We start from the raw sequence: 13,515 nt of genomic DNA on the forward strand, positions 1-13,515 counted from the left end.
TGGCTCAGATCTAAAACTCGTTTTGGATTGAATCTTTCTGGGCAATTATACATCTTTGGCATATATATTTTACACACATATTTCCCAACAAAAAAACGTTAATTTTTCGATATGGTAAAAAGGGTAGCTATTACTTTAAGTTATTATTTAAGAGCTTAAATGGGGAAAAATAGATTAGAATTCATACCAATTTTATTTGAAAATAATATCAAAAACTGTAGAAAGAAAAACGGATCTTAATAATACATTTAATACAGAATCGTTTTCATTACAAAAAAAATGAAGTAAGTAAGTCGTCTCGCCGACTTGGGTATACCATACACCAGGTGAAACAAATATTTAAAATTTCGAAAACCAAATGTATGTCTATTAAATTGTTTTAACATGCTCATACCATATGCTATCTCGCTCACTCTACAAACACACGAGCACTCTAGCGCCGCCACTAGCCAACGGCCAATTCTGCCCTTATGGATCGCGTAGCAAAATACGTTCATACGCATATTTTGTATGTTTCTTGACCGATTTCAATAAAATTTGGTAGTTTGGTTGAAATAGATAAGATTTATTAGTCTGCCAAATTTGATCACGATGGTCAAAAAATTGCAAGAGCCAATCGGTTTTTTCTAAATTATGGAGGCGGAAGTGGGCGTGGCAACATATTAAAATATATGTATTCTGCGCGCATACTAAGCCAATATACATACTAAATTTAATGTCGGTAGCTTTCATAGTTTTTAAGAAAATCAGAGTTATGTATATTCCGGGGGCGGAAGGGGGCGTGGCAAAAAGTTGGAACAATTATTTTCTGCGCGCTAACTAAACAAGTATATAACCCAAATTTGATGTCTCTATCTGCCATACTTTTTAAGAAAAACAGTTTAATGAAAATTCCGGGGGCGCAAGGGGGCGTGGCAAAAATTTGAAACAAACTCGATAAGCGTACATACTACACGAGACTGCATACCAAATTTGGTGGCTCTAGCTCTTATAGTCTCCGAGATCTAGGTGTTCATACGGACGGACGGACGGACGGACGGACAGACGGACATGGCTAGATCGACTCGGTTTTTGATCCTGATCAAGAATATATATACTTTGTGGGGTCGGAGATGCTTCCTTCTGCCTGTTACATACATTTTAGCGACTTTAATATACCATTTCACCCTATGGGTGTATGGTATAATGAACAAAATTAAAGCAGTCTAATATTTGGCTTAAATGCTACACGTATTACGTAAATATTATCAGAAGATTTTGCTAAACTTTAAATTCATTATTAAAGAAGCTAATTAGACAAAACCAAAGTTTATATGCCTCTTTGGCAATAATATTTAAAATAGAATGTTTTAAATTCCTTTGGTGTTTCAAAGCATTCAAACTTTATACTCTTTCCCTTTCAATTCCGCCCTTCCTATCTCGGACGGAACGGACGGGCATGGCTATATCGACTCACCTTTTCATGCTCGGAAAATTATTAGGATCGGACCACTATATCATATATGTAGCTCTAGAAGAAACATTTTCATAAAAATTGCAGTATCCCCATAAAATTTAATAATATGATAGTATTGGATATAAAACCTCAGATTGCAAAAATTTGAATCTCATCGGATAAATAGAACACAAGTTACAGTCAATATAAATCGGTTCAACCGCTGCCGGCAGCGCTGCTTGCTGCCTCCTAGGTCATCATCAAATTAACAGAGCACATGCATACACACACAGACGCGACGCTACATGAACTGTATGTGTATGCGTGCGGTGCTTTGCTTAGGGAATGATGGAAGAATAAGAAAACGTTTTAGTAAAAAGAGTAATTATGTTTTGTTTATGTATTGATGAATTGAGTTGCAGGGAAAGAAATTTCAAAATGTAAAAATATTATTGCCAAGGACTGCAAGGGTAAATAAACTACGCTATAGCCGAAGTCAGCTTCTTTGATATTTTATATATAAAACATTATTCAAAATTGTCATGAACTTTATAAACTTTAACATTCTTGACCTTCTCCACCTACAGCCTGTTTTTAATCCTCGACCACATGTAATAGCAATCTCTAGCCTCCCCCTTGGGGTCGATTTAGTTGTCCCTTACTTTGTCATTAACTTTTTAACTTTACAATGCCCAATGAACACGAACTAAGTAAGTGACAACTAAGCCACCTGCTGGTGTCAATTTTCCATTTGACGCTATCTTTCTGTTGCTAATCCTGGCCAGAGTTCAAATGTGGCCCATGTGCTGCACGTGGCGCCACATCAAAACCAAATAAACAACAGTCAAGGTAACAGCCCTGAATCTAGCAAAAGACTATTTAAAACTTCTCCAGTTCACCTTCGCTGATGGAGCTCCATCGAGTAATTTAAGCATCGCAAAATGTGTTTGTGTGTCACAGTGTCAAGGTGTCTGCCGTCTATTTCGTTGTACAGGATGTGGGGGGTAGCCAGGCCAAAGTTAACACTCAAAAGCAGATTCAGATTCCCTCGATTCGGGGATGATTTTCACTGTTGCCATTAAAGCTATCCTGCTCCACATTCACATTCCCCTCCATACAAGCCTTGCCCACCTGTTATCTTTTTCAAGCAACAGGAGGCCATTCATAAAGGACATTCAGAGAGCTTGAGTCAAACAGAAAGAGAGAGTGGGAGAGAGCGGAAAAGCTCTATGGCAGCAACTTACGAGTAAGGGGTAGCAAATGAGAGAACAATTGAGTCAAAGTTTAAAGCTTTTGACATTTGTAAAGCATCTGTAAATATTTTGATAACTTTGAGTAAAATGTCATTTTGATAAATATGTATGCATGAAACACGCCAAATTTATCACTCTCGCGCCCCAGTGATCCTTAAAAATAAGTAGGATAACTAAATATGCAGTTCAGAATTCCTAGTAGCAATCTTTAAAATTCGATTTCTCAGCAACTAACAACTATATAAAACATTCTAGCTTAAAAGTTTATATCGTTACTAGACCATTTTTGGAACAACTTTGAAGTAATCCTGTAAACAGATCTGTTTTAATACTTGATTTTGACCGAATTCATTGTTGGTTTCTCTCAGACTTAATTTCAAACAGTTTTTCTTTTGTGTCATTTTTATTTTTTAGACCTTAGGCAAAGCTTTACAGACTTCTCAAATACCAAAAATAAAAGACTTTAAAAATTTTAAATGACATTGTCTAACTCTAAGGAAAATATTTAATCAGACTAATTTCGGATAAATTCACATAGAAGTAAAATTTTAGGATCCTTGAGACTTTATGATGGCTTCCACCACCTTAAGGGACCTTTGAGTAACATCCTAGACAAAGAACATAAATATTTGTCTGCAATTTACTCAAGTTTAGTCGGTTTTAAAGCCAGCACGGCGACGTCAACACAATGCCAATGTGTGTACAAAAAGCAGAGCATAAAAATTTTTTTACAACGCTGACACGGAAAATCTCATAAAATGCTAGAGTCACATACAGGACAGAGAGCAAAGAGAAAGAGATAGAGAGTTGCGAGACAGAGATAAATGAAGGAAGAGCAGAACAAACAAGCAACAGGAGAAGTACACGAAATATGTAATTGGGGTATTACTCATACGCCCAGTTCACCGCTCTCTGACTACAATTCGCGAAGAAAAAAGAAAACACAAGAAAAAAGAGAAAGGATTTTCGCTGCCATAGTCAAACTTCAATTCAAAAGAAAAATCAAAATGCTGAAACTGCTGCCAATTGTGGAAATGTGCAAAATGGGGCGGCAAAAATGGTTAAACGTGGATTGTTTTCTGTTTTCCTTATGCCGCTAGGGGGCGCTTAACGACAATGGAGTGCTATGAAAAGTTATTATTATTGAAGAAGGAGGCCCATGGCTGCCGCTTCAGCATTGCAAAGGCAAATTGCTTAAATTGTGAGCTGCAAAAAAGGATTATCACCGCAGTCCCCTTTCCCCGCTTTCTGTCCCATTTGCCACCAGAACAACGTAAAGTCAATGGTGAAGCAGTAAAAAAACGTCTGACAACCAAAAAATAAGAAAGAAAAAAAGCCAAAACACCATCGTCATCAGCATATAAATAAGGTTTTTATGTACATATACATATACAAGAGACTTCTTCTCATGCACCATGTCGCATCGATACAACATTTTTATGAATATTTAAAATCCACCAAAAATTCGCTACCAATGCACTACAGAAAGTAATGGATGTAGCTACAAATCAAGAAAGCAAATTGGGTAAAGAGAAATATGTGTTTCATATTTTTGCTTGCCAAATTCAGCAAATCAAATTTCTAAATTCTTATGCCAATAATAGACTTTCGTTCAAGCAGAGATATTTATAAGATAATATAATACAAAAATTAGTTGATTACAATTAATGAGACAATATATTTTCTTAAGCACTTTATTTAGTTTTAGAGTTGAGAACGGTTATGGCCACTGCGTTCATTAAAGCATTTGTTTCACATCTGTTACCTTGAACTATTCCAGTATATAATTATTAAAGTTATCTCAATTTTGTAATTGAATTCATATGCGGGTTATTTTTGCTATAAAAACGTGAGAGTTTTTCCACAACGAGTTTAGTTTATCAATTTGAAGTGTCAAACGGTTGCAAAAATATGTCGAAATTGTGGAAAAGTTGTTTAATTTTTCTCTTTATAAGTGCTGGTAGATCTGCTATGTTCAATCCGTATGAAAGAGATTTATTATCTCTATATACAAAAGAACCGAACTCGGGCTTATATACCAAAAACGAGGCAGCTTCAGTGGAAGAACATTGGCTAACCCAGAGGCTCGATCATTTTGATATGCACGACAATCGAACATGGCAAATGGTAAATATTTCAAAGTAAAAATAGTTAAAAATCTTTATAGGAGTTTCCTTTTTTTGCTATAGCGATATTTGCTTAATGGGAAATATTTGAAGCCACAAGGCCCCATTTATATATTTGTGGGTGGTGAATGGTCCATAAGTCCAGGTCTCTTAAGTACAGGACTAACCCATGATATGGCGGTGGAAAATTCGGGAATGCTATTCTATACTGAACATCGTTACTATGGTCAAAGTTGGCCACTTGGGTAAGAAAGGGCATTCAACTTAAAGGGTATATACTGGTCGAATAGACTTAAGATCTTCGTTCGAATTTTAGTCAGCTGTTAGGTCTAACAAATCATAATCCGAAAGTAATGAGTTTGTTATTAATGAAATCAAGATCTAATCACGCTATTGTCGTATCAGGCCAACAAATGGCCACACAGTGAAAATTTTCAAGTGTTTTATTTGACAAGTATTTATTCTCAAATTTGTTCGTGGTCAAGAGTTCTTCAAAGTTTATGGAAAAAACGATAAGAACTCGATTCACCGACTATAAAAGCAACATTGGCGGGCTTTAGCCAACAGTTGCTTCTTAACCGAAATGAGGAAATATTCAGTTAGTTGGTATACGCTTCTCTTGCTGGTCCTTTACTGTGGTGGCCAGTTGATTGATTCCTGTCAGAGCATTGAACAACGTTTCAAGTTTCCCAATAGCGATGTCTATGTGAGACTTCGTCGCGGTGAACAGCTACAATATGAGCTAATGAAGGGCAGTGTAAGTGTACAGACAGTGACATTGGATACATTTGTTAGCTCTGGAGACTTGGAATTGACTTCAACGGGTGGCTATAAGCTTACCTCGGATGTTGACTCAACAAGCATAGAGTTCTCCCTGGTCAGATCGGAGGTGGTTAGTGGCACCGGCAGCGAAGTTACCCATGTGCGCATAGCCAGAAGTGAAATTGTCTTGGGTACCCAGCCCACAGATTGCTTTGATCTGCAACAGAAGCATCTGCATTGGTTCAGTGGTCCCGAGCAGAAGAATCAATATTGGCCAGTTCAAAGGCAAGAGCACAACAATTACTCGTATGTGCCCAAGGAATACGATAATTGTGCCATCACAGAACGCTATTGGCTCAACTCTGCAGGTGTTATCATCTATGTGGAGGACAGTGTGCCTCTGTTTCTGGAGCAGAATACAGCTGCGCATCAGCATCAACTATGCTTAAGAGCAAATCGCGCTTTGCCCTACGATTATCGTTCCACGACGGCGAATTTCGTCTATCACATTGCGGTGGCAAAGGATGCCAAGGCTGCTCATCGGTATGCGGTGAAAACATTTTTGGGCAAACCCACAGGAATACCAGATGAACGGATGATTAAGCACCCTGTTTGGTCCACATGGGCGCTGTATAAGACCTCCGTTTCTGATGAGATCGTGAGGGAATTCGCCAAAAATATTATTGATAATGGTTTTAATAATAGTCAAATCGAAATCGATGACGATTGGGAGGATTGTTATGGCGCTTTGACATTCCGCAAAAGTAAATTTCCCAATACGAAGCAATTGACAGACGATCTCAAAGAGATGGGCTTCCGGACTACTTTATGGATTCATCCTTTCATCAATATCGATTGCGAAGCTGCCTATGCAGAGGCCAAGGAGTTGGGTCATGTGGTTGTCAATCATGATGGCAATCCAGAGACTCGTTGGTGGAATAGTGATACGGATCAGGCCCTTGCCATTGATTTTACCAAGCCGGCAGCAGCTGAATGGTTTATACAGCGTTTAAGACGTTTGCAGGAGGAAGATGGCATTGATAATTTCAAGTTTGATGCCGGCGAGACAAGTTACTTGCCCAGCGATCCTTCCTTCGAGGATACAGATGAGGGAGAAATTTCTCCCTTGCAATATACCAAAGCCTATGTTCGTGCAGTGTCGACATTTGGTAAATTTCTGGAAATTCGCTCAGGTCAGGGAACTCAGGAATTACCCGTTTTCGTTCGCATTGTGGATAAGGATTCGAATTGGGGATGGAACAATGGTTTGCTTACTCTAATCACTACGCTCCTGCAAATGAACTTAAATGGTTATCCCTTTGTTCTACCGGATATGATCGGTGGTAATGGCTATGCCGAAGGACCACCAAACAAGGAGCTCTACTTGCGTTGGCTTCAAGCCAATGTGTTCATGCCAGCTCTCCAGTTCTCCTATGTCCCATGGAATTTCGATGATGAAGCTATAGAGATTAGCAAAAAATTCACCGATATGCATGCGGAATATGCTCCATATATAGTTAGGCTATTTAAGCGAGCTGTCGAGACGGGAGAACCAGTGAATGTTCCTCTCTGGTGGTTGGATCCCGAAGATGAAGTGGCTCAAGGCATTTTCGATGGTGAGCATCAAAAAGAGTGTCAATTGATTTGATTGAATAAAATAATTTTCTTCTTCTCTTTTAGAGTTCCTTTTGGGTGATGATATTTTGGCTGCTCCGGTTGTCGTGCAGGGGGCCACCAAACGTGATGTTTATTTGCCCGAGGGACAATGGAACAATGGTAACGCCATGCATGAGCTCTACAATGGTCCCATTTGGCTAATGGACTATTCAGCTCCTTTGGACACATTGCCTTTCTTTGTGCGTGTGGGTTTCAAAATCGATGAAGATCAGGATTGAGAATCACCCGTGAAAATTCTTATTATATGATCCTCTAAAGAAATATATTCATTTTTGTCGACCATACTAACAATTTTGTATAATTCATATAAATAAGACAGTTTATTTAGATATTTTGTTCGATTTATAACTAAAAAGTATTCAAGTACAATTTATTTCCTAAAACCATTTTTTTTTTTCAATAGCAATGCAAGCTTAGGTATCGAGCAATTGAAATATCTCAGTCTACCGCAAGCCTTGGCCGACCTAGCTCATTTTATAGAGTATCAAAAGTCGGACAATCCTAATCTTAGAGAATCAAAAGTGATTTTAGTTGGTGGCTCTTATTCGGGAAGCATGGTCACTTGGATGACTCGTCTGTATCCCCATCTAATTGCAGCCAGTTGGGCATCAAGCGCTCCACTTTTCGCCAAAGCTGATTTTTATGGTAAGTGGGAGAATAAAGAATCTTGTAAACAATTATAAAGTTTTATTGTTTTCTCAGAGTATATGGAAATGGTTAGCCAGTCTATAAATCTCAGCTATGGTCACAACTGTTCCCAACGCATTGACAAGGGTCTTAAGCATTTGAGTGAACTGTTCAAAGAAAATCTAATTGAAGAATATCTCAAGAGACTAAACGCTTGTAAGAATTTCAATCCAAAGGATACACTGGATCGGGCTGCCTTCTTTAGTGGCATTAGCAATTATTTAGCTTTAATTGTTCAAAGTTACAGGTGAGTCAAAGAGTCTGCTTTTCTATTAGTAACTCATTCTCTTTGCTCAGTTCACATATACCAAATCTATGTGAAACCTTAATGCTTCTGGACACAAACGATGAAGAGGCATTTTTGGCTTTTTTGGAGCTCATTCATACTGAAGGCAGAAGAAGCTCAAATTGTCAGGACTTTGGCTATGAAGCCGTGTTAAAACTTTTCACCGAGCAATCATTAGATTATCAGATTTCTGGCGGTAAGTGAGTTGGCCTTTGACCACATCTCCGTTTATGTCAATCAATCAACTTCATTTACAGTTCGTGCCTGGTTCTATCAAACATGCAATGAGTTTGGTTGGTATACTACAACAACAGCCACACCTGACTTGGTACATGAAGTTCCTTTGGTTTATTTCGAAAATCTTTGCCGAGATACTTTTGGTCCTGCACAGACAACGGAGAAACTTGCCCGAGGCATTGCAGAAATCAATAAAAGATTTGGCGGACATGCCTTTAATCATAGTCAAGAATATAAAGAAGTTATCTTTACTCATGGCCAGTTGGATCCTTGGAGTGCTCTAGGACTACGCGAGGGTAAAGATGCTCTCGTTCTAAATGGTAAAGTAAAATTGAAAGGCTCTTCTTTTATATTACATTTTAATTGTATTTTCTCTGATTTTTCTCAAGGTTATTCACATTGCCAGGATTTGACTAGCATTAATATACATGACTCGGTTGAAATGAATCTGGCTAAATTACGGGTCATGTCCTTTTTGCGTCGTCACATATAAATTTGCTTTGCTTTGTTTTTTTTTTTTTGCTTTATTGTTAAATAAATTATTAAATAAACAAATTGTCTTGTCAACGTGTAATTCAATTTGTAAATATTTCGTTAGTCGTAGGCGTTGGAAAAAAAGGTAGAGATGAGAAGCAAGAGAGAGCAAGAGTGTGGAGACAGAGAGGCTAACGAGACGGAGCCTTTGTCCTTATTGTCGGGCTCGATGGCTTATGGACAAACACTGACAAATTGAGTGACACTTGGGTTGTAAGTGAGATAAGTGCATGGCCCTATATGGGTTTGTGTATAAACAATTTTTTCTCCAAGGTTTAATACTGTTTGCGTTGAGCATACTCCAAATATACTTATCCAGAAAAGCATTTCTGTTGATTAGGAAATTGCACCAGCTTGTTGCAAGTTGTTTGCCTATTTAGCTATTCATGTGCTTTCTTGCTTGCTTGCTTGATGAACAAGCTAAAGTTATGTGGTTAAATAAAAAGAAACTTCAACTATATTGGATAAAGTTGGGTAAAAATTATTCATTATTCATATTCACCTGTTTTTTGAGCAAGTGGGCAAAAAAGAATAAAAGAAATATGTTCCCTTGCTCACTTTAGATAACAACTCTTTTTTGTTCTCTATCTTATGAGACCATTTAGTATAAATATTTATATTCGTTAGTATAAATATTTATATTCATAATAAAGCAACACTGAAAGGCAGTTCCAGCTCGGAGATAGAGCAAAATATAGTGGTCTAAAGTTTTTGTGGTCAAAATCAAAAACTTTCATTTGAAAACAATGTAATAAAAAACTGAGTAGTTTTCAGTAGGATAACGACTAAATGTATCTATTCCAATACTTTTTATCTATGAACTAATATTGAGGACTATTATGACCCACTTAAGATTCTGACAGTATAATTCACACATTTCTCATAAATTTCTTTCAGAATTAATTTGTGAGAGTTTCCTTGCAATCTCAATGGTAAGACTCATAGCTTTTTGTTTCGTAGTTGTTTAAGATAAAACATCGTGTTCATCTCAAATGGCTTCACCAGTCATAAGGCATCATACATATGTAAAGTATTGCTTGAAAGTTTTAAGTTAAAGCCAAACAAATATGCATCCACATTCTGTGGAAATCAATGAAAAATACATGTAACAACGGGCGAGCATAAAGTATAAACAATTTTCAACCCCCGCAACCCCATTGGACATTACCATAAGTATTTTTAAGAACAATTGTCGCCTCCTACCTGAGATACCAGAGGGCCGAGGCTAACTTCGACCGCATCAAAATTTGTATACCCTTGCAAGTTTCTTACTCTATCCCTAACAATAGCCTTCAAAGTAGAAAAACGTTTACCCTAAAAAAGCTAATGTTTGCGAAAGAACGGCAATCTTAGCATAGCAATAACGAAGTTATTGACAAAAGTCACTGTTTTCGACGGATCGTTTCTATGGGAGTTATATGATATAGTCACCCGATCTTTGTCAAATTTGGCACAGTCGCTTATAGGTATAATTAACGCATATTAAACATTAACATTAAATTTAATGACAATAGATCAGAAAATAGCGAAGTTATGGAGAAAAGTCACTGTTCGTGACTTTGGTGTTTGTATGGGAGCTATAGGACATAGTGATCCGATCCGACAGAATCCGAGGTATACAACCAGTGCAGTATATACAAGCCTACATACATGCAAAATTTCAACTCTGTAGGAGCAGTTGATCCAGACGGACGGACAGACATGGCTATATGAATTCGTCTCGTCGTGGTGATCAAGAATATATATACTTTGTATTGTCGGAGATACTTCCTTCTTTTCTAAAATTAATATACCCTTTTTGCAAGGGTATAAAAACATTCTACTAACTATATGTTTAAAGTTATCAATATGTAGGTATCACAATTGTAAAGTTTAATTTTAAAGTCACTTTAACTTTAATGGTATCATTTTAAATGTGAAGTCTATAAAAATGCTTTTTAAATGTCATTTAAAAACTCTTTCGAGTTATTAATTTTATATTTATTTAGTTTAGTTTGCTAAAAACAATTTAAATAAATTTTGTGTTAAACTAAACTAAACTATCTCATTCTAATTTAAAATTTTGTGAATCATTTTCTGCTACGAGTTTTTAGCAAAAACTTTGTTAGAAAACTTTCAAACTAGCAGAAATTCAAACATTATGCCGTTACAAGTTTTCCGCCCTCTCTCTGTTTTCATAAGCCCCTTGAGCAGATATCGAAGGAGCTTTTGTTTTACACTCGGCCTCCTCGTTACTCGTCTCCTTTTTTGCCTGTAGCTCAAGTTTGTTTCTGTTTTTGAGTGGTAAATTCAACGCCAACGCTTTTTTGTGGCCATCGAATCAGCAGAGTGTGACGTGGGCGCCCATGAAACAAAACACCCGGTTGGCAAAAACTATTGGATACATGGCCCAAAAACTGCGTGGGCAGAGTAGAGCCAATTGGGGGCGGGTCGCCGGCATCGTGCTCGTAGTTCTCTCATTTGCTTTACTCAAGTTTTATTTACATTTGCTCTTGTTGCTTTCATGCCACGAAAGCACTCACACTCATTCCAGGTGCTCTCAAATATCGTCCTTGTCGAGAGTCGCAAAGTGAAAAGGAGTGGAGTGTAGTCGTCGTATTTCATTGCCAGAAGGCGTCTGGCTGTATGGCATGTGTTTTTTGTTTCTTTGCCGTCAGGAAGTAATAAGGCAGAACGAGAGTTCTGCGTACTAATTAATATTGGTTGCCTTATTTATTTGCAAAATGGCCAACTAGTTGCTAAGGAGTTGGCATCCCGCCTACCCATAGGCCAAAAGGATTGCCGCCTGTCCTTTATATGATTCATTATCATCAAGTGACGACCTTCGGTGTTATGGCAAATTGAATATCATTTGCAGAAAATGAATCGAAATGAATTGGAAATGGGAAATGGTAAACTTGAAAATTTACTACAAATTTATGACGAGAGATAAGTACAAATTTGCCTCAAGGTAACTTTAAGGAACTTTTCCTCAGTGTATGAACTACTTTTTGTAATGTATGTTGAAAAAGATGCCAACACCTTGGCTCTACTCTCACCGGAGACACACAAAAAAAAACAAAATAATAATAAAAACATATCAGGAGCGGCCTTTTAAAATTTATAATATGAACGAATAACTTCATTACAGATGTAAGGAAATACGACAATAGAAAACAAAGAATAAATAGTCGGAAACTTTGTAAATTCAGAGTTTAGAAAACTAATATTTTCGAAAAATACGAAAGACCCAATCAGGAAAAGAAAATTCTGTCAAGAAGAAAGAAATATATATAGAAAATACAGATGACTAACAATCCAAAAACTCTTCGAAAAGAAAAAAAATTTCATTAGAAAATAAAAACATATATTAAAAAAAAATATCAAAGAAGCTAACATCGGCTATGCCGAAGTTTATATACCCTTGCAGTCCTTGGTAATAATAATTTTACATGTTCAAAATTTGTTTTCTGCAACTCAATTCATCAATATACAAACAAAACAATTTTACTCTCTATTTTACAATTATTTTACAATCACATATGTAAATTTCATAGCATACTCCGATTTTTATGAAAATGTTTCTTCTAGTTCTTCGTGAGCTATATGATATAGCGGACGGATCCTGATGGTTTTCATACTTTATTTTTCGCGGGTAATAAAAAACACCGGAATTTCAGCCCGATAGCTCTTAAGACGGCTGAGTAAAACGCATTCGCACAGACGGACGGACGGACGGACAGACGGACAGACGGCTGAGTTGGCTATATCAACTCAGCTTCTCATGCTGATCAAGAATATATATACTTTATGGGGTCGGAAACGTCTCTTTCTGTGCGTTACAAACATCTGACCAATTTTATAATACCCTCTGCAAGGGTATAAAAAAACAAAAACAGAACTTTAAATATGTTTAATTTAAGAAAGAAGACATTAGTTAATGAACTAAGTTAATTAATGAACTAATGTCTTCTTTCTTAAATTAAACCTATTTAACATTAACATTTTCTGAAATATCAAAAGTTGTTATTCCTATATTTTAAATAATATAAGATAATATTGCCACATAGATAGATAGATGTGAAACACCCTATTTTAGAAGAGGAGCATTGATTTCTCCCCCTTTGGAATATGACGCTCCTGTGTTCAAGCAAGCAGCAAGGAGACTAAACCACAATGGGCGACATCAAGCAGAGCCAACAAAATTGCCTAGGGCAGGTGATGCCAAAGAATCCTTATGCCACTGACATTGAGTCAAAGAGCGCACAAGCTGCAAAATGCTGAAAGCAAACGAAAATTGGCAGGACACGATGAAAACAAAAAAAAAAACAGAAAAACACTCAAAGGATAACACTCAAGCGTAGGCGGCGAATAAAACGATGTTTGCCGAGGCTTCTACCCGAAACGAATGGCCAAAATGCTTAAAAGTCGAAGACAAAACGCTCAATGCTTCAGTCGAGTTTGAAACTTACACTCAAGCGGAGTTGTAAATAGTGGTTCGAGTTGTTGGCTCGTACTCAAATGTACTTAAAGATATTT

At 37.0% G+C, this 13,515-nt stretch overlaps 2 protein-coding genes across 2 annotated transcripts; both read left to right on the forward strand.

Annotated features, from left to right (window-relative positions):
• The first annotated feature begins 4,973 nt into the window (after positions 1 to 4,973).
• On the forward strand, positions 4,974 to 8,956 carry LOC6650260 (putative serine protease K12H4.7). Its single transcript, XM_002072796.3, has 6 exons — positions 4,974 to 5,059; positions 7,657 to 7,898; positions 7,956 to 8,187; positions 8,238 to 8,422; positions 8,484 to 8,783; positions 8,853 to 8,956. The coding sequence occupies exons 1-6, from the start codon at positions 4,989 to 4,991 to the stop codon at positions 8,954 to 8,956; spliced, it is 1,134 nt and encodes a 377-aa protein (XP_002072832.2). The 5' UTR covers positions 4,974 to 4,988.
• Positions 5,398 to 7,581, forward strand: LOC6650259 (myogenesis-regulating glycosidase). Its single transcript, XM_002072795.2, has 2 exons — positions 5,398 to 7,192; positions 7,257 to 7,581. The coding sequence occupies exons 1-2, from the start codon at positions 5,398 to 5,400 to the stop codon at positions 7,469 to 7,471; spliced, it is 2,010 nt and encodes a 669-aa protein (XP_002072831.1). The 3' UTR covers positions 7,472 to 7,581.
• Positions 8,957 to 13,515: the final 4,559 nt, after the last annotated feature.

This window comes from Drosophila willistoni, chromosome 3R, assembly GCF_018902025.1.
Source record: "Drosophila willistoni isolate 14030-0811.24 chromosome 3R, UCI_dwil_1.1, whole genome shotgun sequence".
Lineage (NCBI taxonomy): Eukaryota > Metazoa > Arthropoda > Insecta > Diptera > Drosophilidae > Drosophila > Drosophila willistoni.